We start from the raw sequence: 27,710 nt of genomic DNA, 5'->3' as shown, positions 1-27,710 counted from the left end.
AGCAACATGGAATGTTAAAGTACACAAAACTATTTACTTGTTTATACAGCTAGGGTAATTTTTACAGGAACAATTAAAAGTACCTTGCTCTAGGATACTACAGCAGGAGGTGGGATCCTAACCTGGGTTCTTTAAGTGCAAGGTGGTGGCTCTAACCACTATACCACCTGCTCTCCCTTTTTACCAAACATAACCTGGGAAAACACGCATGCATGCATGCATGCACGCACGCACACTGTCCCAAGCAGGGTCACGGCGAGCCGGAACCTAACCCGGCAACACAGGGCACAAGGCTGGAGGGGGAGGGGACTCACACCAGTCCATCGCAAGGCACCCCAAGCAGGACTCAAACTCCAGACCCACCAGAGAACATGACCTGGCCAAACCTGTTACACCATCGTGCCCCTCCCCCGGAAAAAAATTTTTTTTTTTCTTTTTATTGATTCTGACTTTTCAGACTTAAAAAGTTATGAAGAGTTCCACTCCCAGTTTTGTTTGTAAAAGGTGGAGCCAGTATAACTGTATATTGCCACATTATTATTTTCTATTATTTTTAATGTAAATATTTCCAGTGAACACAGTCCTAGAGTATTGCATGTATGGAATATACTTTGATTTATTACTGATGTATATTAATTTATTATTAGACTTAATTTACTATTTTGAGTAATTACCGGGTATATTCTCAAGCAGTTATTGCCAATTCGGCCACTCAAAGGTCACTTAGTTATTAGCTTCACTGTACAATCAATATTGCATTATTCTCAGACATTTAAAAAAAACTAGCATGTAATAAATTAGTCATATATTAAACATCCAGCCCAAGATCTGTGTCTGCATTCTGTCTCAATGTTTGCATAGGTTGTCTCTGGAGCTTCCTTCTAAATTTTCAGGATGTTCTTTTCCTGGCTTTGAACAACAAGAGTATTTTGGTATATCTTATTATAGAAAAATATCATTTGTACCAAAAGCAGAGACTTTACATGATCCACAGCTGGGGCTAAAGTGCAGTTGCTTATGGACAGGAGATTATCAGGAACAAAAAAGTGCAGAACAGCAGCTCTTCACAGAAGTGCATCTGCAGTGGGAAGCCCTGGTCCTGGAGAAGCACTGTGTATTCTTTAGTTTGACTGTTATATTTCTTTCATTTAAGTAACTATTTCAATAACAAGTCATTTGACCAGGTATAATTAAAACTTTCCTCCAAGACCTGCTGGATTGCACCTGTCCAAGACTAAGGCTGGCCACAGCACACAGAAGTGTGGGTGACGGACACTGCAGCGGGACAAAGTGGCTGGACTAGGTGCTGTGCTGCGGCTGTAAGGAGGACCAGCTGGTAGGCAACACAGCCATGTGATTACAGAAGCAGCACAATAAGCAGCAGGGCACACAATATTCCACTGTGTGATCGTGCTGAGCATGTTGCCTTACTCCACGTCTTTGGCTGGTACACTGCAATCATCCTCTCATAGCCCGCTTCTGTGGCCTTACACATGTAGGGACCATCCTGCCCTTGGTCCATGGCTTCTATGAGCAGCAGGCAGTCTCCCTCTGTGTACACACAGGGTTGGCGTGTGTCTCCCCGGTACCAGCTGTACTCGGCGTGGGCCGACAGCATGGGGCAGCGCACATAAGTCACAGGCAAGTCAGTGTCCGGTGGCAACGGAGGATTCTCCAACCTGCTGTATTGTTCCGAGTGACCTCCTAAGTGAACAACAGTAATCAGTTATTTTATGAAAAGTAACTGGATAATCTGCCTCTCGGGAGTATAAATGTGCCCTGTTAAACTGGGGCTGAGCTTTGGTTATAAAAAGACAGGTACACATGCCTTACCTGTTCTACATGCAGTGTAGCTTCCGTGCTCCACATCTTGAATTGTGTGACTATCAGAAACACAAGAGAGCTTAATGTAAAATGACCTATAGGAGGAGTGTGTGTACATGGTAGCACATCTCATTGTGAAGAGTTTTTTTTTTGTGATCCTTGTTCCTCTGTGTGAAGAATGTGGATGTGGGAGTGGGGGTGGACAGGGGTGTGGAAACCACTACGCATAAGGACTTGAAAGCAGGGAAACAATTGCTCTGTCAGTAAGAATGTCAAGAAGAAATGGGTCAGTGAAAAAACTGAACATGCCGTGGGTGCTGGAATCTCAAACCCTCAGAACATCAGCATTCAGGTTCAAGAGAATATCCTCAGAATCTGAACAGTACAAGCAATGTCTGATCTGTGTGAGAATGGCTATGTGATTGCATGATTGACACTTGGATTAACATGCTTGGACTCTTTTAACACATCTAGTCTAAATGTCAACAGTTCAGACAAGGCTGAGTAAATAAGAACTCCTCTCAGACACAGACAGACTAGAAGACACAAGTTGGTTATGTCAGGAGGCAGTAAGAGAGTGGCTTTCCCCCTGTTTTGGTTCCCCAAGTTGTGGGATGCAGTGTCTGTACCTGGAAGCTGCAGTGCACAGCATGCTCTCTGGATCCCAGCCACAGTAGGGGTCTCGAGCCTGGACACAGAGCTCACATTCATTGCCGTAGTTCATGCAGCTGTCGAGGTCCACCTCCAGCACCTCTGTGTTGGAGCTCACATACAGCTTCTTCTACAAGGTAGGAAACATTACTGCTGCATTATCTCAGTTTTAGCATCATTACAGCCAAAGTTCAGCATCGGTTACTCACCCAATTACCAGTCAGGAAGATCAAAGTTATTTTTAAACCATATAATTAAAACATATTAATTTGTTTCTTTTTCTGACTTTGGCCTCCTGCAATGGACTGACGTCCCATCTAGGGTATACCTTTGCACCCAATGCATTTTGGTAGCAGTGGGCAGTTTTAGAAAGCTGTTGACAAAAAATCTGATATGTTCATTGGGTTCCTGCTTGGTTTATTGCTCGTACTGCAGAGAATTCATCAATTATAATACAAGCGAAGAATTACCGCAGAGCAGCAATTTTGTCACAATTGTCTTTAATATTGTGCTGAAATCATGGGTTTATAGTTATACAGGTGTTTACAGTGTTCTCGTTACATCTGGGAACATTGGTGTGTGATTTACAGATAAACTACGAACACTTTTTTTCCATTCAAAATAAGAGTAAATAGGCTTTCGGTATCTGAAATGTTCATATCTGCATCATTTTTTTGTGACAGGTTAATTCCGTAACTCTAGGGATGCCTGTATTAAAAAACGCATATGCAAAAAGATGTGCAATGCACAATTTACCAGTCAGCAGACAGTGTGTCTGAGTGACAGAGACTGTGTTCTACTGATGTATGGATGAGTGACCCATTGTAAGTAGTGTATCTAGCAGTGTAAGTCACCTTGGTGAATAAGGGGTGTGGGATGATAACACTACATAGAGTTCATTGGAAGTCGCTTTGGAGAAAAGCATCTGCTAAATAGAGTGTGCAGTGGTGTGGTGGCGCTGCAGGCTTGGCTGGGTCCCATTCTCTGGCAGGTCTGGGGTTTGAGTCCTGGTTGGGGTGCCTTGCAATGGACTGGGGTCCTGTCCTGGGTGTGTCCCATCCCCTTCCAGCCTTGTACCCTGTGTTGCTGGGTAGGACTCCAGTTCACCGCGACCCCACTCGGGACAAGCGGTTTCTGACTGCATGTGTGTCTGCTAAGTAAATTAATGTAATTTGTATGTGTTTCTCTCTACTATCCCCACTAGATGATCATATCACATTCATGCAAAAATCCAGATAATCCCAAAGGAGTTAAAACAACATAATTTTCTGTTGATGTAATGCACTCATTTTGTTTTTCTGTGAGATGTACATCGCTTTGGAGAAAAGTGTCTGTTAAAAGAATAAAAATATAAATTTCTATAAATAATGGGGGGTGTGGTGGCGCAGTGGGTTTGACCACATCCTGCTCTCTAGTGGGTCTGGGATTTGAGCCCTGCGACAGATTGGTGACCCATTCTGGGTGTGTCTCCTCCCCCTCCAGCCTTGCTCTGTTGCCGGGTTAGGTTCTGGTTTGCCACAACCCCCTTGGGGCTAGTGGCTTTTTTTTTTTTTTTTTGTGTGTGTGTGTGTGTGTGTGTGTGTGTGTGTGTGTGTGTGTGTGTGTGTGTGTGATGTAAATATAAGGAACTTGTTCAACTCATTGTTCAATTAAGAAACTAGATGCTGGTGGCGTGTATGTTCAAGTTCAGTGACTTGTGTTATTTAAATCTGTTAATTATTCCCATTCAGTTTAATAGTAGGAGGGCTTGGTGGGGCAGTGGGTTGGACTGGGTCCTGCTCTCCGGTGGGTCTGGGGGTCGAGTCCCGCTTGGGGTGCTTTGCGACGGACTGGCATCCCATCCTGGATGTGTCCCCTCCCCCTCCAGCTTTTTGCCCTGTGTTGCCGGATTAGGCTCCATGGCCCCGTATGGGACAAGTGGTTTCAGATGATGTGTGTGTGTGTTTAACAGTAATTTGCAGATTACTCTTTGCTACAATATTTAGTTCAGTATTCATCCATTCATCCAGTTTCAGAAATAGCTTGTCCTGAGCAAGGCCGCAGTGAACAAGAGCCTACCCTGGAATAATTGAGCACAAGGCTGGGGGGTTACGCACTGGATGGTACAGCAGTCTATTTAGGTCAGTATTGACTTCTGAACTCTGTTAATTTAATTTCCTTAGATTGCTTACGTTACATTTACTCATTTAGCTGACGCTTTTCTCCAAAGCAGCTTAAAATCTTAACCTACCTACAATTATTTACCCATTTATACAGCTGGTTTATTTTACTAGGTCAGGTTAGGGAAAGTGCTTTGCTCAAGGGTACTACCCCCAGAGGTGGGGCCCAAATCTCCAATTTTTGGGTCCAAAGACAGTAGCTCTAGCCACTACACTACCAGCTGCCCCTTGGTTCCTTGCGGTTCATTCTACTTGCTTTGTCCATTTGTTCAGTACAGGTGGTCCCCAATTTACGATGGGGTTGTGCTCCGCAAAACCCATCATAAGTCAAAAATATCGTAAGTTGAAAATGCATTTAATACACCTAATACACACCTCTGTGTAAGAGACTGGGAGATGCGGATTGCTGTCACTGCCCAGCATCGTGCATCGCTTGCCTGGGAAAAAATCTAAATCCAAAATTCAAAGTACGGTTTCTAATGAATTTCCATCGTAAGAGACATTACGGAAAATCGTAAGTCAAACTCCTTCAGGAGTATCTTTCCACGTATAACAGTGACCATACCAACATATAGTTGCTAGTGTTGTGGTTAGCAGGTTTGGGTCCCACCTCCAACTGTAGTACCCTTGAGCAATATTTGTAACAAAATTATTGTTTTTACCCTGCATTATTTCTAGCTGGTGTGCTCATCAAACCTTGAATCAATGAGCTACAGAAGCAGAACAAGATGACAAGGCTACAGTGAACCTGGAGTCACCAGAACTGAATGATTGAAGAGTGGAAGAATGGTCAGAAAACTGAAATAGAAAGAATGAATCCATGAACCCATTCGACTTGGTTTCAACTAAAGGTGCCGGTCTAATGGTGTTTTTTGGCACACATTACATGTTTTAGTACTACATGTACATCGTTGCAATGACACAGAGGAAAACATTACTGCTGACTAGCTGTAATCCTTCATGGCCATTCTTGAATTTCCCAAACATTCTCCCACAGAAAAATATACAAAGCACACCTCATCTCAGGACAGTCCCACAGACAGGACAGTACCATCACTTTACTCAAAGTATCTGCAAAGTCCCCATCTGTCAAGCTAATACATTTTCGGGATGAAGTAGAACATTATCTTAGCAATATTTGAGTTTGGAAATCAAGTCAAGTGGGTTGTTGTTGTCATTCCTCTATGTAGCTTGTATACAGTGGAATGAAAAGATGTTTCTACGGGACTGTGGAGCAACACAGAACAGTATGCAAGACTATGTAAAGTGCAACTGCACAACAGCGCGAGAAGTGCAGACCAGTAAATATACAGTACAGAACAGCAGATACACAGGACAAGGGCCGTAAACTGTAAATTATGTGTAGTGTAGCAGCAATAAAGAAGTTCCATAATATAAAGTCTGATGCAGCAGTTGTAGTGTATTGAGTCATACTGGGTTAGCTGTTTGTGCCAGGTGAGTGTTAGGAGGCAGCAGGGTGAGTAATCTGACTGCCTCAGGGAAGAAACTGTTGCGGAGTCTGCTGATGGTGGCACGGATGCTCCTGTGCCTTCTGCCCAATGGCAAGAGGGCAGAGAGTCCGTGAGAGGGGTCGTCCGCAATACTGATAGCTTTGTGGATGCAGCGGTTGTTGTATGAGGTAGATCTTTTCAGCTGTTCTCACAATTCGCTGTAGGGTCTTGCGGTCGGAGGCTGTGCAGTTCCCGTACCACACGGTGAGCCAGAGCTGGTCAGATGCTCTCTGTTGTCCCTTATTTAATATAGAATGTCTGGGAGGGGTGGGCAGCCACTGGACCTTGGACACCCAGAGGTTTTTTTTCTCCCTCGACTTTCAGTTGGAAGCTTTTGTTCCTTTCCTCCGTGGCCAGTAGGCATACTTATAGCTTTATAAATGCATTGTATTATGCTAGTCTGTAGTCAACTGTCTTCTTTGTTTCTTTGCCTGAGGTATTTGTTTCTTTACCTTATGGCTGGCCTATCTATCTCTGCTTCATTGACTACAGCAAGGCATTTGACTGTGTTGATCATGACAACCTGTGGGTAACTCTGGCATAGATGGGAATACCATAGCACATAATTCAGCTAATTAGAGATCTATCTGAAAATCAAGAAGCTACAGTACGCACCGAATATGAGAACACAAACTGGTTTCAAATAAAACGAGGAGTGAGGCAGGGCTGCATATTGTTACCTTACCTTTTCAACTTGTATGCTGAAGCAATATTTCGTAGAGCTAACTTATCAGAAGAACAAGTTCGGGTAAGCGTTGGAGGCAGAAACAAACAATTTGTGATATGCTGACGATATAACGTTAACCAGTGGCAAAGAAGACATGCACTATTTATTAAGGAAGATTAAAACTGATAGTCGTAATATGGGTCTAGAACTAAACATCAGAAAGACAAAAAATTATGACTACGAAAAATATGGACACCTTTGAGCTTCATGACAAAGAAATAGAAACTGTGAAAAACTTCAACCTGCCGGGCTCTGATGTAAACGACAAAGCAACTAGCAGTCAAGAAATTCTCCTTAGGCTTACTCTAGGCAGAACATCAATGAAAGCTCTTGATAAGGTGTTCAAAAGCAAAGAAATAACAATCCAGACCAACATTAGGCTTGTTCAGGCACTTGTGTTCTCAGTAACAGACTACGGGTGTGAAAGTTGGGTGGTGCAGAAACAAAACAGAAAGATAGATTCATTCAAAATTTGGTGTAGGAGAAGGATATTGTGTGTTCTGTGGACAGCCAGAAGAACAAACCAGTTGAATGTAGAGGAGATAAAGCGAACCATGTCACTCGAAGCTCAGTCAATGAAATTACGCCTATCATACTTTGGCCATACGGTTAGAAGAAAACGATCATCAGAGAAGGACGTCATGACCGGAAAGACTGAAGGAACAAGAAGAAGAGGAAGATCCACAATGAGATGGCTCAAAACATTGACAACAATGGGGACGACACTGGAAGAACTTACCAGACTAGTCAAAACTGATTTCTTTTTAGAACTTTAATTCATCAAGCCACCGTGACTCAAACCCGAGTTGATGGCACTTAACTAACTAACCTTATGCCTGTGTTCAAGCTCTCCGTCACTGCGTGAGAAGAGCGCGCTATGAAAATGAATTGAATTGAATTACATTACACACACACACATTTTCTGAACCGCTTGTCCCATTAAGGCCGGAGGGGGAGGGGACACACCCAGGACAGGACGCCAGTCCGTCGCAAGGCACCCCAAGCGGGACTCGAACCCCAGACCCACTGGAGAGCAGGACCCAGTCCAACCCACTGTGCCACCACACCCCCTGTCTGAATTACATTACATTTACATTTATTTATTTAGCAGACGCTTTTCTCCAAAGCAACTCAAAATAAACTCTATGTAGTGTTATTAGCCCATACACCTCATTCACCAAGGTGACTTACACTGCTAGTACTGTACACTACTTACAATGGGTCATTCATCCATACATCAGTGGAACACACTCTCTCTGTCACTCACACACATTAATTGAATTTGAATTGAATTATGTCAAATTTGGAAGCTCAGTGGTTTGTCAAGTGTGCCTGGTTCCGATGAGCCATGAGTCAGCACTCAACTTAGAAGTACACTGATCATGTTTAGAGCTGATCTGTGAGTTTTACTGTGCTTTTTTTGCCAAAACTTTATACCTGCATTTTTTTTTTTTTTTTTTTTTTTACAGTGGTGAATACTGTCCGTATGCCACGCCCCTCGCTTCCAAACACCAAGTGACACCTGCGGCTGATTAAGGGACAGGAGTATAAAGGATGGCTCTGGACACAACGATTTGCGGAACCTTAGTTCAGCCTTACCCAACAACAGCGTTAGAGCTTATTCTCCTTGACCCTCTCCATGTTCCCTGTTTCCCTGTCCTTTGTCTCCTCGTCACTGTCTTCCAGGCTTCCACAACTCACGGCTTGTCTCTTGGATTTTGTCTCTGGATGCTCCTTGTTACTACGTCTGCGCCTCGGTGACTCTTCGCCTTTTTTCTGACTATGAGATTGGACTGCCCTTTGAATAAACCACCCTGTGCACTGCGATTGGGTCCGACGCCTCTTTTCCGTGTGGAAACCATGGCACCATATATAATTTTTCTCAAAGTGTACTTTTTCTGTTTGTACAAACACAAAATGGTATTTTGCTGTGAGATGCATCTTTTTCACTAATAACTTTGAATATAAAAATGTTCTTTATGTGGTGTTTTATCATTTGTAATACGGATAGTTTTGTTTTCACCATGTTGCGTACGGTTGGTCGGATCAGGTACACAGTCAAGTATTTTTTCATTCGAGTTCCGTTTCAGTTTTTAGTTTTTTGACTATATTAATAATTAAAATGTTTTCTAGAATCATTTCTACTGTTTGTCACCATAATTTTGCAAAAGTTACCAATTGTTTTGAAAAGAGTTACAGCTATGTGTAATAGGAGGACATGAGCACATAAGCAGTGTGAGACAGAGTCACTACCACAAGTGTAACTCAGAACATTCAGGTTCCTCTTTCACTTTCTTGATTTAAGGTCAGATGTTCGAGTTTCATGTTTTGTATTTGGCTGTTACATAACATTGGAGGGATGGAGGTACTATCACATTCGATTCATGGCAACTTCTCACATGGTTTCCAAGGTAAGGGTAGAACAGAAGTGGTTTGCCAGTGATTCTTTCATACATGTTTGGAGGGTACAAACACACAGAAAAAAAATGTAAAACCCACACCCTCTGAGCTGGACTCAAACCTGTTGAGCACCTTAAAAACTAGTTGTTTCACCTGCTATGGCACTATGTCTCTGTGCAACTTTGCAAGGCTACAGAATAGACCTGGGTCAAATACAAAAAAAATGTGTTAGCATTTGTGATTTTTTTTCCTACAATACTTTAATTATCTTATCCATCTTTAAAATACCATGTGTTAATGTTTCAGCTTCTAGCTCAATATACTTAAGTTTAAGCATCCTTTTGGAAATCATTTGAAAACAGAAAATAATTCAATTGTATTTTGTCATGTCAAGTGAATGAAAATGCAGGAAATACATGTCTGACCCAGGTCTGACAGGTACACATTTTAATGTAGTATGGAAATCCTTGTAGCCTTCAGTTCTCACCTGTCCATGTTTCACAGTGGTATGGTGGGCTTGCATTTTGGGGATGGGGGTAAAGGACTAGGGGACTCACCCTGGAGCTCTGCAGGAGCATGTTCAGGAGCCGGGCTCCAGGCTGGAAAAGCTGCAGCTCGGCCATTATGAAAGGTATTCCCGTCTGCTCCAGGACTTTGTGGATCCTGCCGTCCTCTGTGGAGCACACACACACTGAGTTTAATATCTCTGGCTGATAGCAGATGGGAATTGTAGAGGAGTATAAACACCAAAAAGTGGAGCATGTGTTGTAGTGGCTCAGAGGTTTCAGTTTCAAACCGTACCTCCTGATGTAGCTCCCCGAGATGGGTACTGACACTGAATTGTTACAGTAAAAAATACCCAGCTGTATAAATTGGTAAGTTACCTTTAAGAAAAGCATCTGCTGAGGGACAGCGGTAGTGTAGTGGTTAGAGGTGCTGCTGGGGGAACCTGAAGGTTACAGGTTTGATCCCCCTCTTTGGCTGTAGTACCCTTGAGCAAAGTACTTACCCTAAACTGCTTGAGTAAAATTACCCAGCTGTATAAATGGGTAAATAATTGCAAGCTGCTTTGGAGAAAAGCATCAGTGAAATGAGTAACTGAATGAACATATGTAAGAGGGCTCAGTTTTACTTCTTTTTACATGTGGATGCAGAGAGGAACCCCCATTCCATGTAACTGTCCACTGTGCTAAAAAAGAACAAGAGGCCTGCTGTGGTTTAAAAAAAAAAAAAAAAAAAAGCCTGTGACCTACAAGTGTAGTTGTGAAACCATACAGTTCAGGGGTAAACAGATCTCTGCATACAATACCAAGGCCAACTATTATTTTACTAAAGGTGTTTCGTTAAAAGATACTGCTTAAGTATGATTATAGTTATTAAGAAAAAAAACTTATTATATATATCCCATAATGGGAGACTGTCACCAGGTGAAAATGACTTGGTCAGGATTTCATCAGTCAGGTTGTTGTTGATTTCGCCCACAAAAATGCAAGCAATGAGTAGTGGTGAAAAATTATGCGTTTTCCTCTTCACCGACAGACAGAAAGAAAACAGCTGGTGGAACTGGTGGAATGTGAGAAGGTGTGTGTAAGTGATTTATACGAACCGCACCACTGATACTAAAGTCTGGAGCAGTTTCAACACATCGCCTCACAAGATTCAGCACACTCGGAGCATGGTCGAAATTTACACTGCAATATGCGGACGTTCGCAACATTAACAAGAAAATTAAGGTTGAGATGAGTGCAGAACTGAACTGAACAGAACTGAGGAACAACCGTTCTTCCTCTATCATACTTCTGTTTTGATGCTTGTGGAAGATGCGGGGGCACACTAAACCAAGTAGTTCTGAGAACCTTGGCCCATGAAACACTGCTGAGACACATTCACACCCACCACCAGTGTTCTTTTCCAAAAAGGAACTTAAGCATCAGCTAAATGAACTAATGTAATGCAAATGTACTAACCCTAAATCATTTGACTAAGTATGCCTTGCTGTATACTTGGGTAAATACCGGCGAAGTTGCTTATCTAAAATCCTAATATCTCTCAGCCTGGTTCATAGTGTAGCGGCAATAGCTGTTGCCTTTGGGTCTGAAGGTTGCAGGTTTGAATCTCACCTTCTGTTGTTGAACAAGGTATTTATGCTCAATTGCTCCAGTGAAATTACCCAGTTGTACTGTAGATGATACAACATGTTTATCCGTTCTGGAAAAATGGCAGCTAAATAAATAAATACACAGATGTCACTCTAATAAAGAGTAATAACAGTAGCTGGACATTACTTATAAGAAGAATCATTCATTTCGGCCGAACTGTGACTTACCCAGTCCCAGCAGTAAGACGGTGTGTACTTGAAGACCACTGCCTTTCACCCGGTCCACCTCTATGTGTGTGTAGCGGTGAGAGCTGATGATCAGGGCATCGCCGTCGCCAACAGGCTGTACCCAATCATTCATCTCCAGCTGTTCCTTCACCATATTCAGAACGATGTCAGGAAGCATTTTGCTGTCGTTGACACACTGTGGGACAAATGACGGCTATGAATTTGACCCACTAATGTCCTTCACTGTTATAGTTAATTTACATGTAACTCAGCTGTTTGACACCTTCAGCAGATGACAGGGGTACAGTTAAGTAAGTTTTAAAAAGGGGCTGTGTTGGATTTTTTTTTTTTTTTTTACTAAATTTATGTATCCTTTGGGGAAGTGATTCATGATGAAACTACACTCCACCCCTTTCTCGTTTTATTTTGGTTCTCTGTGCCCCCAGCGGGACACACAAGTGATTTGTTGATACAGTAACAAAACAAGTGGGTTATAGCAGACATAACACAAGTTACCACACCCTGAGGTTTGCTGTGGCCAGTGCAATCATGGTAAGTGGGCTCACTGAGGCCAGAAATAATGAAATCAACAAGAGGCTCATACTGTTCCAGGCCTTGGTGTTGGAATTTCCTCAGAGTGTCCTTTGAAGGTGGAGCTCATGAAGACTTTGTCAATATTCCCCATGGTGTAAACACATACCGCGCTCATGTTCCTGCAGAGAAAGCGGTTGAGTAGGGTTGAGTAAAACACATAACCGTCACACCCACAACCTCGCCCCGGACACCAGCACCCGGCTGTAATCAGAGCCACAGGGTATAGAAGAAGGAGTACTACCACTTGTCGGTTGCGGAATCTTGTTGAGATCACGGTCCTTCCTGGGCTCTCGATACAACCCACTGACCTTACTCGTTCCTCTACATCCCTCGTCCTCCTTGATCCCTCGCCAGTTTCCTCATCCTGCCTGCCTTTCTCCAAAGAGCCCTTGCGCTTTGAGAATAATAGATTTCGCAATTGGGTCCGCACACCCCGTTGCCCTGCACTCTTTGTGTGACAATAACATCAATACACTAAAGTGGCTGGCTCCAAAGTATGAAGCTTTTTAAAAAGCAAACTTCAAGAGTTCAGCAAAATGCATGAAAAGAATACTCCAAGAACCATACAGAGTGGATCCTCTACTTATTAACTTAATTTCAGGATTACTCTGCTCTTAACTTCCACCTTTCCTCAACTCCTAGATCCACAGCTTGACTTTATGTTTACAGCAGGCCGTTACCTCATACACACTCTTCCTGTGTCCACCCTGCTCTACTTTGTTCCTTAACTACTCTTACCTATTACAACCATGTGAGCTTGAGCTTTACTGCCTGCCGTACCCAATCTGTTAAGCCTTTTTCAGCCCTGCCACAACAATTTTCTTCATCCTGGACAAGCCCCACATTACTATCCCACAGGTTATAATAACTAACCCTCCACTTACCCTGTAGAAAGCAGTGGTTTGCATCAGAGATCTCCTTACTTCCCCTGTTTTTCTACCCTCAGCATCTTTGCATTGTTCTTTGTATCTAATACACCTCAGCAACCACCTCAACAGAACCCCCCATTTTCTAGTCATCCTTTAGATCCTTTGATTCTTTGCCAGACTGCCTGAGTTCCTTTCAAAACGCACGTGTACATTCACCTATAACCCAATTTATGCATCTGTCTCCTTCCCATTTTTTGAAGCCTTATTAACTTATTTCTCCTCACAGACAGATTAATTTTATGACAAAAACCAGTGTTGCTACCAGCACCCCACACGCCTCAACTCTGTCCCTATTCTGAGGATGCTCTGATTTTACTCTTCTTCAGTTTAAAAACACAAGCTGGAAATGTGGGTTGAACTTACATTTACTTATTTAGCAGCCGCTTTTCTCCAAAGTGACTTCCAGTGAACTCTATGTAGTGTCATCAGCCCATACACCTTATTCGCCAAGGTGACTTACACAGTTAGATACACTACTTACAATGGGTCACTCATCATTACATCCGCGGAACACACACTCTCTGTCACTCACACACATTAACTGAATTTGAACTGAATTATGTAAAATGGGGAAGCTGAGGGCTTTATGTGCACTCAGTGGTTTGTCATGTGTGTCTGATTAATGAACACTGAGTCAGCACTCAACTTAGAAGTACATTGATCATGGAACACACACACTCTCTTGCAACATGTCTTTTGACTATGGGAGGAAACCAGAGCACCCGGAGGAATCCCATGCAGACACATGGAGAACATGTAAACTCCACACAGACTGAGCAGGGATCAAACCCACATCCTCTCACACCACCCAGTCGCTATGAGACAGCAGCACCACTCATTGTGCCACAATGTCACCTCACACACAAATTAAACCAAATCTCCTATTCTGCCTCCTGTCCTACACTCCCATTGTCTGGATGTGTTTTGCTGTTACCTAATGGCTGCACAGACTGGGACAGATTGTAACCCTCGTCCATATGACACCAGCACTGCCCTGCACCACCATGACATTGTGTGCTTTTGGTAAAGTCATATGCTACTAGTCATACATTGAGAAACATCTATTTGAGTTACAAGAATTCAGCTTTGCAAGGAGTATCTTTAAATATCACCACTTTAGCTTACGAGGCACTTTTTCACATCTGCAAGGACAGGATTTGGATTACGTGTACCTTCTGCCAGTTGAGTGGGTGACACGTATTAATTTAGCACATGCCTTTCTCCAAAGTGATGTAAAATGGTTGCCGTGTAATATTTAGCTAACACCTTTTTTTTGAGTGTGACTTACAATGCTTGTTACGATGCAATGCACAGAAATGCTGTGTATTAAAAGTCACAAATTCAACTGAAAGACATCTTTGGACTGTGGGAGGAAACCAGAGCACCTGATGGAAACCCACCCTTTGTTAAGTGAATGAGGCATAATAGGTAATGGCTGAATGAGCCAGGTAGAGTAGGTAGATGTGCATACAGTTTGTTAGAATAATTAATAAAGAGACACATTGCCTTGTTATGTTGTGTTTATAATTAATGTTATATATGGAATTAACTGTGTCCATTTTAATGGGATTTGGTGATATTTCAGTGTAAATGGTTGTCACTTTCAGGGCTAAGGAACTCATAAAAATTACTACTGAGACCAATTTACTTTACGAAGGATGTTTCAGGAGAGCATTATCTTTGTGAGATGAGGGAAGAATGTACTACTAATTAAAAACATTGCATTTGTTTAGTTGAAGCCTTTCTCCAAAGCTTTTTATACATTTATTCGTTTAGCTGACACTTTTCTCCGAAGCCACTTACAACATTAGTCTTGTTACAATTACTTATCCATTTATACAGTTGGGTAATTTTACTGGAACAATTTAGGCTAAGCTCCTTGCTCAAGAGTACAACAGCTGGAGACAAGGTTCAAACCTGTGACTTTTGTTTCCAAAGGCAGCAGCTCTAACCACTATGCTATCAGCTGTCCCCACAGACCATCGTAACATTAAAACATTAAAGGAGAATCATACCAGTCATTGGTGAACAGGGCATACACTCTGCTCTCATTCCAGGCCTCTGAATGCAAGACAGCCACATCGAGCAGCTCTGTGAAGTACACCCTTTTCTCATGGATCCCACAGGAGAGTCGCGCAGTTAGGTGGGATGTCCAGCTCTGTTGCAGAATGTTTTTTGACCCGCCAAGATCCATCTATAATTAAATCCATACACATGGTTAGACAGTTTTAATAGCATTGCCTTACCAGTAGCAAACGATAGAAGAATCAGTTTCACATTTCCTCATCCTATCAACGTGCAAGAGTCATCAGCAGTTTGGAATTTTCAAATTGTTCTAAATTTCAGAAGAGAAGCGTTCCTTGTAGTCCACATATTCCCACAACAGGAACCTTTGGTGTCGACATCCCTCTGTGTTGTGGCAGTGAAGTCACTGTGGGTCCCGCCGCGTGTGGGCCAGCCCTTACCCTGCAGACCTGGGTGACACGTGGGATCCAGAGGCTCGCATCCGGGTGGCTATCAGAGTTCTTCTCCACCAGAAAGGCGTAGACTCGGTCTTCCAGCTTGTGTGCTCTGGGTCCACTGAGTACAATACTCACATACCTCTGCTCTAAAGGGACAGAACCCAGAAAGAGCTGCCATTATCTTTGGGCCCCACCAAATATATTTAGAGGAGGTGTAGTCTATAGCAGACTCCTGAAATCACTGGTTAGAGACCTGGTGTGCCTCTAAATGCACATCATTTCTTGACAGCAGGGTGGATTTTTGAAAAGACAAGGTTTATTTAACAGGGATGCTGTTCACCCCAACTGGTGGGGATCTTTAGTCTGTCTTACAATATGGCAGAAAAATAGCCAGTATGAGTTTGGAGCGATGCCTGGGGCACAGTATAATCATTTTAAATCTCAAAGCTATTATCTTCCGGCTTGTCTTTCCATTGCCGCACAACTTCTATGCTTAAATCATCAAACTCAGACAGTCCAGGTACCCAAAAGTCAAGTGTGAATCTGCCCAAGGAGATTTTTTTCATCCTAATTTGATTTACATTAAGAGAAAACCTTCAGTCTGCAATTCTCTTATGAGATGTGTGATAATTAATATTTGTTTCATGAGCAGCTAAATGGTCCTGGTTCATAACATTCTTCACACTGAAATAGACATTGTACTCTGTCAGATGTGGCTTGAAACAGGTGACACCATTCCACCAGTGGAGGCCTCTGATGGCTGCTGCTTTTAGAACACCCCCAGTGGACCTGGCTCCATCGGGGGACCTCAGCACTCTTTTTAAGGATAGTATTTGGATTGCTGAGAGGAAGGATTGTAATTTCTTCTCAGTCTCTCTGTCTTGTCCTAAAATATACCTACTGTTACTACTGCCATAATCTATCAGGACTTTCACAGAAATGTGTGAAAAATCCTGTTTATCACTTCTGGTTTCTCTAGGGCTTTCCCAGAATGTTGATCCAGTTCTCTATCACACCCAGTACCCACATAGTCAGCAACAGTACCATTACTGTACACAATCTAGCAGTTTCTTCTTAACCCCAGTTTCTTCCCACTTTCAGTTGGGAGCTTTTTGTTCCTTTCCTCCGTGGCCAACAGACATACTTACAACTCTATAAAAAACATTGTATTACGCTAGTCTGTAGTCAACTGTCTTCTTTGTTCTGATGTTTTGTTTTTTTTTGCCTTACGCCTATGTTAAAGCGCTCTGTGTCACTGCACGAGAAGAGCACTCTATAAAAATACATTGAATTAAACAATATCAGATCACTATGTCACTAGTTTTAATCTCTGCCAATATTAATGGCAGAAAAGTTACTATGACATCACACACAAAAGGGGAACCACATCCCCAGTTACAGAGGCTCTCAGTGCCTCACTGTTTAATATAGGTGTGGTTCTACTGTCAATAGAGTTGCCAAGAATTACAACACTGTTCTAAAGCATTATGAGATCATGCTTCTAAAACTAATTTTTTTCCTCCCAAAAAGCACTTGTAATTTGACCGTGGATCAAATGACGGCTTTGTTTATTATCACAGTGACACAAACTGGAGTATCAGTGGATATGAAATAAATTACACATATACCATTGTACATGGACCAACAGAATCATTTAACAGAAACCTTTGCTGGCCACTTAGAGTACCTGTTACTGTAACTATCAAGAACAGTAACAGCCCTCAGTCTTGCTTCTGGGCACCAAAACACACAGCAGTAAACTGTCTCATCTGAACCTGAAGGGCCTCAGTTTCAGTGTTGTAACTGCAAGTAATCCTGGTATTGCCTTTAAACTGGAGTGATTATTAGAACACCATACCAACTCGTTCACAAAGACCTCCTTTTCACACCTAAGAAACACTTCGTAATTAAAGTGGTTTCCAGATTCAGGTCACACACCAAGAGTTTAGTTCATGTCTTCATCTCCTACAGGCTTGATTTCAGCAACTCATTGGTGGCCAGCAGCCCATATTGTATTGTCTCCCTCCATCAAGTGGTCCCAGATGCAGCAGCCAGGATTATCACTGGCACAAAAATACAGTTATATTATTGCAATTCTTCATCCTCTACTCCCATGTGGTATAAATCTTCTTTTTAAATACTTATTTTAACTTACAAACTGCTGGGTATTAGTGCCGTCATACCCCGCTGACCTCCTCACCAAATACACTAGAAATATGCTCTTCGTTCATAACATGCCAGCCTACTCACAGATTCCAAGACTTATTTGAAAGTCACCTAGGAAGCTTGCGGTTGCACCTGCTGCACAGTGACGCCATCCAAATCGGTCACCTGATGCTTGGACTTGATGAACATTTCACAACATCCACTAAATCAGGTACCTTAAGACTGGACCATGACCTACGACGTCTTCATGGACGCTAACTCTGTGTCGCCTGACAAGATGCTCATTCTAGCTATACACTGTGAATTTACAGGCCTAATAGTTGTCTTACTTTTACTATGTTTCTGTCGTTATCTCAGTTTTTTCTGTTCTCAGTTTTTATTTGGTCATTTGGACTCAGTTCGGTACTCTGCAACAATCTGTTCAGAAGCACTCAGTAACAATAGCCTGAATAGGACTCAACTGAATCTTTATCTGGTACACATCAGCAGGCTCAAGTACAGCTTGAGAATTTGGAGTTCTCAAGTGAGAACTCATACAAAACCATGTGGCTACACGACAGAATGACTAAATTTCCTCCCAAAGAGCAGTCTGTTACACGGAATAATACCTTTTTGCATAAAAAAATTCAAGACAAAATTTTCTCAAGAAACACAACGTACCAGTGTGATTCACTACCTTGATTGCAGCATGCCTTATTGCTTATTTCAGCACGAGCTGTTTCTTCAACCTCGAAGGAACAAATGGAGGTGTTCTGTTGTATTACCTGTCTTGTTGTGAGCAGGCCAAATTTGGATTCCACCATGTCTGCGAATACCAATCCTCTTCCTGACTGGAAGGGTGGCGGTGCTGTAGAGTTCACCCCCTGAAGGAGAACGATAGGAGAAATTAAAATCTCGGCATAACACCGGACACCTCAGTCCAGCTGCAGTGCAGATCAGGTCTTCATGAAACTCACCAACAAAAAGAGATGGAGCTCGCTCATTCACGGAAAATGGAGCGATTCCTTTCGCATCGTAATGTTTACTGCAGTTTCCCAGTGTCTCCTTGAAATGTGTTGTGACACACATGAAGAAACAAATGAACAAATCAAACTACTATACAGCCACCAAAAGCACAGGTGTTAATTGAGCATTTCATACCATACTGCAGCAGATTTGGCTCCCACTGGTTCCACACACAAACAGAGAGTTGGTGTTTTCATTTTTAAGCAACACTGTGACGTTGTGTCCCCAAGTGACCTGAAATCATGTCAAAGAAGAGAAATTTTTTCAGGTGCATATCTTTACATAGAACTACATTTGGGTGGTGATCCCAGACATCACTGCTGCATCCATGGCAATGGGCTCATGCTGCACGGCAATATCGGGTAGGCGAGGAGTTGATAGTTGTGGCTCTGAGGCCGCCTGAGTTGATTTTGCAGCCTCCCAGGCATGCTTTCGCTGAGCCGGTGTCTTTCGAATCCCAGAGACCTCAGCTTGCTCCTTAAGTGCAGCTCGTCAGTCGCGATAGTACTTTGCGTCGTGTTTGTTGGGCATCTTTGAAATGTTTAATTCAATGATTCAATTTCACACACACACACACACACACACACACACACACACACACACACACACACACACACACACACATACATTTTCTGAACTGCTTGTCCCATATGGGGTCACGGGGAACCAGAGCCTAACCCAGCAACTCAGGGTGTAAGGCTGGAGGAGGAGGGGACACACCCAGGACGGGACGCCAGTCCATCGCAAGGCACCCCAAGCAGGACTCGAACCCCAGACCCACGAGAGAGCAGGACCCGGTCCAACCCACTGCGCCACCACGCCCCCCTCAATTTCAATTCAATTTACTTCAATTTATTTTTATAGAGAGCTCTTCTCACACAGTGACACAGAGCGCTTTGACACAGGCATAATGATCCATCTTTGGGCCCCCTACCTCGGTCTAAATGAAGGTTTTCCTGCCGGCGCGATACATGTCCGATAGCGCGGCTCTCTAGCAACGAACTTAAGTGCTGATGTAAACGCTATGACATGTGGTTCGAACATGGTGACATCTAGCACAATGTGCAGCAACTCAATTACGAGCCAAATGTGGGACATTTTCGGAACGTTGCCAACTCGCTCAGGCTGAACCGGCAGCAGCATTATCTCGTTTGATGCAGTGCTCCTTCCTCTGTCCAACGGTATATGGACTATCTCTCTGTGTCTTTTCATTTGCAAGCAGCAGCGGCAAGAGGGGGTTGCATTTTTACATGACAGGTTGCATTTTTATGTGACGGTCAATTCCCGAGTTACCCCCCATACCTAGTGAGGAGAAAGACGTAGTTCTACGTCAAAACGGCGTGAGAATCTCACAGGAGCCCCAAACCCAAAGCAGGTAAAGAAAATAGAAGCTGAATTACCCAGGAAATATGCCGGAAACTGGGTCTAAATTAGCAGAAGTGAAAGCCATTATATTTCAGGCGAACTGGTGACTTTAAATTGCCCATATTGTGTGAATGTGTGTTAGTTTGACTGCCCTGGCCTGGGATGAACTGGTGTCCCATCCAGAATGTGTCTTGTGCTTCCAGGGATAGGCTGTGGACCATCGTGACTACAACTTGGACAAGTGGTTCATGATGGTGACTAACAACACAATACAAAATAATCCAGCCAGTCACTGCATAATGTTCTTAAATTTATTCCGTATATTTGTAACCCAGTTCTACACAGGGTGGAATGGTATCATGTAACACAGGATCATTTTACATATTTTCTTGTTGTTAAATATAATGAAAAAATTCAAAAGTGAAATTCGCATGGTTCTCAATTTCACATATTGAACACACACACACACACACACACACACACACACACACACACACACACACACACACACACACACACAGAGCCACTCGTCCCATACAGGGTTGCGGGGAACCGTAGCCTAGCCTGGCAACACGGGGCGTAAGGCTGGAGGGGGAGGGGACACACCCAGGACGGGACGCCAGTCCGTCGCAAGGCACCCCAAGCGGGATTTGAGCCCCAAACCCACCGGAGGTCAGCACCCGGTCCAACCCACTACGCTACTGCACCTCCCCCATTTTCACATATTACTCTTCGTAAATAAAACTTGTTAGGTTGGTTTGCATGAATGTATTTATTCATCCGTCCTGTTCCAATGAGCACTTATCCTGAGCAAGGTCACTGTGAACTGGAGCCTATCCCAGAAGCATTGAGCACAAGGCAGAGGGAGTCCACCAGTCCATGACAGGGTAGACACACAGACTCACTCACCCCCTCACACACTGCAAACAAATTAGAATCACCAGTATTACGTATCTTCAGACTGTGGGAGGAAACCCACAGGGAGAATATGTAGACTCTACACAGACTGAGCAGGGAACAAACCCACGTTCCCTCACACCACCCAGGCGCTGTCGGGCAATAGCACTACTCATTGGGTTACCGTTCTATCTGAATGTATTTATACGATTCTTAATTTTTACAAATAATATCTGTCTATAAGCTTACCTTTTCTCCTGTCAACAAATTATGTTAAATTCGAACCTTGTCCTTGATTCCCTTGTAGCCCAACAGTTCACACACGTTACAGTACACGCTGACTTGATCATGCAATATAAATCTACTATTTCTTGCTTTGGTTATTCCACTTAATTTTGTATGTGCAATTATGGGTTTTGTTATTTTGCACATTTACATTTACTCATTTAGTAGACACTTTTCTCCAAAGCGACATACATCTCAGAGAAAAATAATGTGTACATTACATTTAGAGAAAGAGACATAGTTGCAGACATGTGATTCTTAAGTAAACCTAGCTTGTTTCCACTTCATGCACCGATGTTCATTACACACGTAGGTGCAAAAAACTCAGGAGAGACTCATCCTGATCACCTTCCTACATTTTTTTAAATGTACACAAACATGTACATGCAATACAGGAATAGCAGCTGTGCAAATGCTTATCTGAGCATGATCATAACGTCATGGTGCATAAACATTTACACCATACATGAGCTTGAGAGATCTTGGGCAAAGAGAATCCGAAAAAGGTGAGTTTTCAGACCTTTCTTGAATGTAGACAGAGTTTCTGCAGTTCTGAGTGGCTGCATTGTTTATTGAGAAAACAATGCAGCCTATGGATTTCAGGAAACTAAGGCAATGCTGATTTGCAACAGCTTTTAGCCCACTTCCTCCCTGTGTGTGTCTGCTTCTAACAGCTGCGATAAACTTAGAACAAAATTAACGTTCATCTCAGTTTTGCACTACAGTTCGTGACTATTACATTAATTAGTGCTAGAGAATTAAAATTAATAGAAGGGGTGGTGGGGCGTCATCCATGGAACCAGGGGATTCTTACTGTGTCATAAACAAACACAAACTAAAAAAAGGAACTTAGATGCTGTAGGCCAGAATGGCAAAGCTGTCCAGGTCAATGGGGGCCGAAACAGACTCTCTCCTTCAGCCTACCTCTTCGGACTTCTTGGGAGCCTGAAAGTCAACAAGGAGCAGCTTCCCATTGCAGCCAACATATACAGTGCCATTGGTCGGCCCTAGCAGAAGCTCCACACGACTGTTGTATCCACCCAGAAGGTGGTGCCTGGAGAAGCCATCTGTGGACAAGGAGAGACAAGCAATATTAAACAGACATCGACATCCTTCCAACACACACAACAAGCAGAGTAGCATGTCAACAATAAATATACACAGCTAAGTCAACCAGCAAAACACTAAAGTAAAACTGCCTATAACCAACCGCTACCACAACTAACCACAAGACGTAGCTACAAATATATATATATATATATATATATATATATATATATATATATCTACATATATACTTATATATAGTGCAGTCTAGTGATAACTTCAAACTTAATGTGATATTATTAGCTTGTGCTTACACTATACACACACTAATACATAACTCCACAAAAATACATTGCAATTACTCGTAAAATAAACACATTCAAAGGCCATATAAATAAGACAAAAAAAATAACAGTAAAAAACATCATAATCCACCAATATACAATATATTTCCATAGGTTATAGGAATGTAGTTCCCATTTTTCCACTCTTGTACATTTTTCATCTGACATATATTTGTGGGTGTCAAGAATAACTTGGGAACAGGGTACATGTATCTCCCTGGGGAGCTGAGCTTTTTGCGCGTTGCTTTTGGAAGCCGCATTCATGCATACAAATCCATTTTTGTTTTTTCTCAGGGGGGGCTGCCCACATAAAGCTGACTCACACAACCCAAAGGTTTGAAAGATACAACTACACTGTATCCGGCTACACAGAGCGAGGCATGTCTGCTCAAAATTCCACATTTAAAATGTGCTGAAAAACTGACCAAAAGAAATTATTATTATTGTAAGTTTCAGTGTGTGGTAGGCAGGACTACATCAACAAGACCAAGCTCTTCTTTAAAAAACAGGAGGGGAACTAGAGAACTGCACTTTTATTTTTTTTTATTTAAACTCGAGGTGGTTTTACACTTGACTCAATGTGAGTGTCGATGAGTTTCTAGTTAGAGAGCTGTTAGGAATCTGAAAACAAAAGAAGTTGAAATTAGATACAGTTTGATGATGGTGCTTTTTCCTAGACCTTGATCTTCATTTTTCTAGACCTGAACATGTTCTACTTTTTATTTTTTACAAATGGCTGTTAATGCCTTTTTTTTTATTCTGAGTATGGACGAGACACCCACAATTGCCTCACTGTTATTCCCTTTACCGCATTTTACACCCTTGTGTGTCACAGCATGATTCAGTTAAGAACAAATAGAGGATATAGTGACAATGGAAAAACTATAAAAAAGGCAAACATACATACACACAACTCTCAGAAAAATTCAGAGCTTTTACACTACATTTTTAAAGTTAAAAATAAATTTCCCCTTTAATAGCAAAGCCACAACCTTCGGAACAATTCCTGGAAAAGTGGAGGAGGACTCATTGTTCATCTCTAACTACTCGATATAAAATAATCCAGACAGTGAGTGCATAATGTTCTTAAATTTATTCTGTGTATTTGTAAAGGAGGCGTGGCGTGGCAGGTTTGGCCTGTTCCCGCACTCTGGCAGGTCTGGGGTTCAAGCCCTGTTTGGGGTGCTTTGCAGTGGACTGGTGTCCCGTCCTGGGTGCGGCCCTCCCTCTCCAGCCCTGCACCCTGTGCTGGCGGGCTGGGCCCTGGTTCGTCAGGACAACCCGTTTCGGACAGTGTGTGTAATATTTGTACATATTTTCTTGTTTTTAAATATAATCCAAAAATTCAAAAGCGGAATTCGCATAGTTCTCATTTTCACATATTACTCATTGTAAATAAAACTTGTTAGGTTGGTTTGCATAAATGAATTTATTCATCCATCCAGTTCCAATGAGCACTTATACTGAGCAGGGTCACTGTGAACTGGAGCCTATCCCAAAAGCATTGAGCACAAGGCAGAGGGGACCCACCAGTCCATGACAGGGTCGCCATACACAGACTCACTCACCCATTCATACACCGCAAACAAATTAGAATCACCAGTATTACGTATCTTCAGACTGTGGGAGGAAACCCACAGGGAGAACATGTGGACTCCATACAGACTGAGCAGGGATCAAACCCACGTTCCCTCACACCACCCAGGCGCTGTTGGGCAACAGCACTACTCATTGGGTTATCGTTCTATCTGAATGTATTTATATGATTCTTAATTTTTACAAATAACATCTTTCTATAAACTGACCTTTTCTCCTGTCAGCAAATTATGTGAAATTCAAACCTTGTCCGTGATTCCCTTGTAGCCCAACAGTTCACACACCCTACAGCAGACACCAACTGATTATGCAATATAAATACTTTGGTTCTTCCCCTTAATTTTGCATCAGGATTTATGGGTCTCGATATTTTGCACATTCACTGAGAAAACAGCGCAGCCGATAGATGTCTGATTTGCAACAGCTTGTAACACATTTCCTCCGTGTGTGCACTGAGGCAGTATTGAATGCCAAAGATAAGAGTGACAGGAAATAAAAATGGGGCTTGGTGGGTTTCTGCCATAAACTGTCGTAAAAATGTCCAAAAAAGTTAATGCTATGCTGTTTTGGCGATCATATTAAAATTTAAATATAGACCTAGTAACTGCACTGATGTACAAGCTAACTAATTATGTAATACACACACACACACACACACACACACACATTTTCAGAACCGCTTGTCCCATACGGGGTCGCGGGGAACCGGAGCCTACCCGGTAACACAGGGCGTAAGGCCGGAGGGGGAGGGGACACACCCAGGACGGGACACCAGTCCGTCGCAAGGCACCCCAAGCGAGACTCGAACCCCAGACCCACCAGAGAGCAGGACCCGGTCCAACCCACTGCACCACTGTGCCCCCAACTATGTAACATAGATTTGTATATATATTTCCATGTTATCATTTTAAATGTGCAAAGTCCTTATTTGGTTGAGGACAGTTACGCTGCTCATTCGTGGAAGAAGGCAGCCCCTTCCTGGTTCACACGAACACTGCTATCGTTCTCATTTCAGAAGTGGGGGATTCAGCGACGGAGCAGAGTGCGCCGGGGGCAGCTGACTGAAAAATGACACACTTCAGAAAGGGCACGATGCGCCGTACATGTGGCTGAGCTGATAAAATTATCTCGACAAGCCGCCTGGGTCTCTACTTACAATGTTTTACATTTATTTATTTAGCATCCACTTTTCTCCAAAGCGACTTCCAATGAACCCTATGTAGTGTTATCAGCCCACACACCTTATTCACCATGGTGACTTACACTGCTAGATATACTACTTACAGTGGGGTCACTCATCTATACATCAGTGGAACACACTCTTTGTGTCACTCACACACTGTGGGTGAACCTGAACAGCATGTCTTTGAAGTGTGGGAGGAAACCAGAGCCCCTGGAAGAAACATGTAGACTCCACACAGACTAAGTGGGGCTCGAACCCATGTTCTCTCATACTACCCAAGCACTATGAGACAGTGGTTTTCAGTCAGCACTAGAGAAACACTGCATTTGCAGTGAAAAGACTTGTTTTTGCCCATTTCTCCTTCTTAATACTGGTATATTTTAGCATTGTAGTTAGAGTTGTTGCCTCTATTCAAAGGTCACAGGTTTGAGTCCCACCTCCAGCTAGTGTCCTTCGGCCAGGTACTTTCCCTGATTTGATCAAGTAAAAATTACCAAGCAGTCAAATGGGTAAATAATTGTCAGTGCCTTAACATTAAGTAAGTTGCTCTAGAGAAAAGTGTCAGGTCAATGAATAAATGTAAAACAGGAGTAATGAAAGTGAACCCACACTTAACTTTCACAAAAATTGAATTCTAAATTCTATGCGGATTGAAACATTCAAATATCCTTAATACCGAAAGACATATCTTTGTAGAAATAAAATTTCACTTTCAGCTGTAGAAAGAAGCAGTTATTAACCACAGTTCGCAAAACTAAACAAGAAAAACTTCCAAACGTTTACTGTAACTGACTACTTCCTGGTTCATACCGAGCCTGTTATTAAATACATATGTCCCAGCGTATCTATTATTTGTGACTTCAAGTTAACGTTTATTCTCTAGTATTTCTAACCTACCTGATGATTTCATTGCGAACTTACTAGTCAGTATAGTTAAAAAAAAAAATTTAAATGACAGAATGTTCGTCAATTTAAAGGTAAGAACAGCGGAACTAACAGCGCGTGCAGAGTGAGCGCGTGTTAGCGCGGCGGTGCAGGTGTGCCGCATGAATAAAACATGATACGCCAGATGGTGGTGTTCGCGAGCGAACTGAACCGTTCTTTGTAACCATCGGAAAACATTGAAACACGGAACTTTTTTTTTTTTTTTCCTTTTCTTTTCTTTTTCTACCTTCTTTGAAAGTCATCCGTGGCGTGAAGCGCGATGATCCACATCCAGCAGCAGCTCGGGAAAAGACGGCGGAGGAGTGTAAAACGCAGAGGAAGAGGAGCATCATGTTGGAGCGAGTCCTCACTGCCATCGATCGGGTGCTGAGAAGTGTGAGCGAGGCGTGAGCTAGAAATGAGGAAACATAGTGTCTGCATGACTGTATGTGTGTGTGAGAGAGAGAGAGAGAGCGCGAGAGCGAGCTTGCGGCGACCCCAGTCATGACTGATGAGCACGCTTGACACCTGTTGTTGTATTCAAACGCAGATCCCTCATCACGGCACAAGAATTGCTCTTACCCTAAAGTAAAGTTTACTTAACCTTCCTTCACCACTGGCTGGGGCGCCAATGCAAATGAACCAGTGTAAATGGTTGAACAGAAGAACAGATCCCGTATAATTCTATTTACTGAAAACGATGTGTAAAATGTTACACGACGTTCATTTTTCATACGCTTCAAGCCGTGTTCTGCAATGACTAGCTGTCGTTATAGAACTTCGTTAAGGAACAAGGAAGGTATGAATTTTCAGATTTCCATAATTTTGTACTTGTGACGGGAACGTGATTAATTAATTTATTTACCGGCGATCAGTAAAACATCCATATGAAGAGTGGACTGTGGGACCGCCCGAGCTCAGCGTGTTTACAGCTTTCCATTGTTCGGACCAAGTTTCAACTGTTTTCACAGCTCCTCTACACTCATCACATGGCTCAAATGACAGCAAAAAAAACGCCAACATAGAGAGCAGAGTGGAAGCACAAAAGCTGGAAACAGTAAGCAGCACCATTAAATAGTGATGTGGTGTGAAAAATTCTTGTTCATTCGAGTGTGCTGTGAAAATACGTTCGTTAATTAATATGTTCAATGATATTTTCTAGTTAATACGTTTAGAAAATGTACTGTTGTGTCTTGGAGTCGTGCTCCGTGTGACTGTTCAGCGCAGTGGGAAATGTTTCCAGGGAAACGAGACGCAAAGAAACTTTTGTTAACCTAGGGTGCGTTCCGACGCACTTAAACGGGGACAAATTGTT

General features: G+C 42.6%; 1 protein-coding gene across 2 annotated transcripts; it reads right to left on the bottom strand.

Annotated features, from left to right (window-relative positions):
* Window positions 1-350: 350 nt before the first annotated feature.
* On the bottom strand, window positions 351-27,446 carry LOC108930147 (semaphorin-7A). 2 transcript variants are annotated; one of them, XM_018745244.2, is made up of 14 exons: window positions 27,261-27,446; window positions 26,643-26,807; window positions 22,226-22,368; window positions 18,890-18,988; window positions 18,706-18,793; window positions 18,514-18,612; window positions 15,587-15,729; window positions 15,137-15,315; window positions 12,203-12,311; window positions 11,599-11,794; window positions 9,830-9,945; window positions 2,454-2,605; window positions 1,834-1,883; window positions 351-1,704 (listed from the first exon to the last, which is right to left on the bottom strand). In XM_018745244.2, the coding sequence occupies exons 1-14, from the start codon at window positions 27,280-27,282 to the stop codon at window positions 1,358-1,360; spliced, it is 1,908 nt and encodes a 635-aa protein (XP_018600760.1). In that variant the 5' UTR covers window positions 27,283-27,446; the 3' UTR covers window positions 351-1,357. The 2 variants fall into 2 exon arrangements, with proteins under 2 accessions (XP_018600760.1, XP_018600759.1); XM_018745243.2 differs by having other exon boundaries at window positions 26,643-27,445.
* Between the last annotated feature and the right edge of the window lie 264 nt (window positions 27,447-27,710).

The sequence above is a fragment of the Scleropages formosus genome, chromosome 5 (assembly GCF_900964775.1).
Source record: "Scleropages formosus chromosome 5, fSclFor1.1, whole genome shotgun sequence".
NCBI classification, from domain to species: domain Eukaryota; kingdom Metazoa; phylum Chordata; class Actinopteri; order Osteoglossiformes; family Osteoglossidae; genus Scleropages; species Scleropages formosus.
Note: the sequence above shows the minus strand (reverse complement) of the source record. Positions and strands in the feature narration are given on the sequence as shown.

Excerpts from the sequence above, each read along its gene's own strand:
- LOC108930147 (XM_018745243.2), bottom strand. The coding sequence starts at position 26,901 with ATGACTGGGGTCGCCGCAAGCTCGCTCTCGCGCTCTCTCTCTCTCTCT. Across the intron at positions 18,613-18,705 it reads AGCTCCATCTCTTTTTGTTG|GGGGTGAACTCTACAGCACC; the intron begins GTGAGTTTCATG and ends GTTCTCCTTCAG. Across the intron at positions 15,730-18,513 it reads GCCTGCTCACAACAAGACAG|AGCAGAGGTATGTGAGTATT; the intron begins GTAATACAACAG and ends CTGTCCCTTTAG.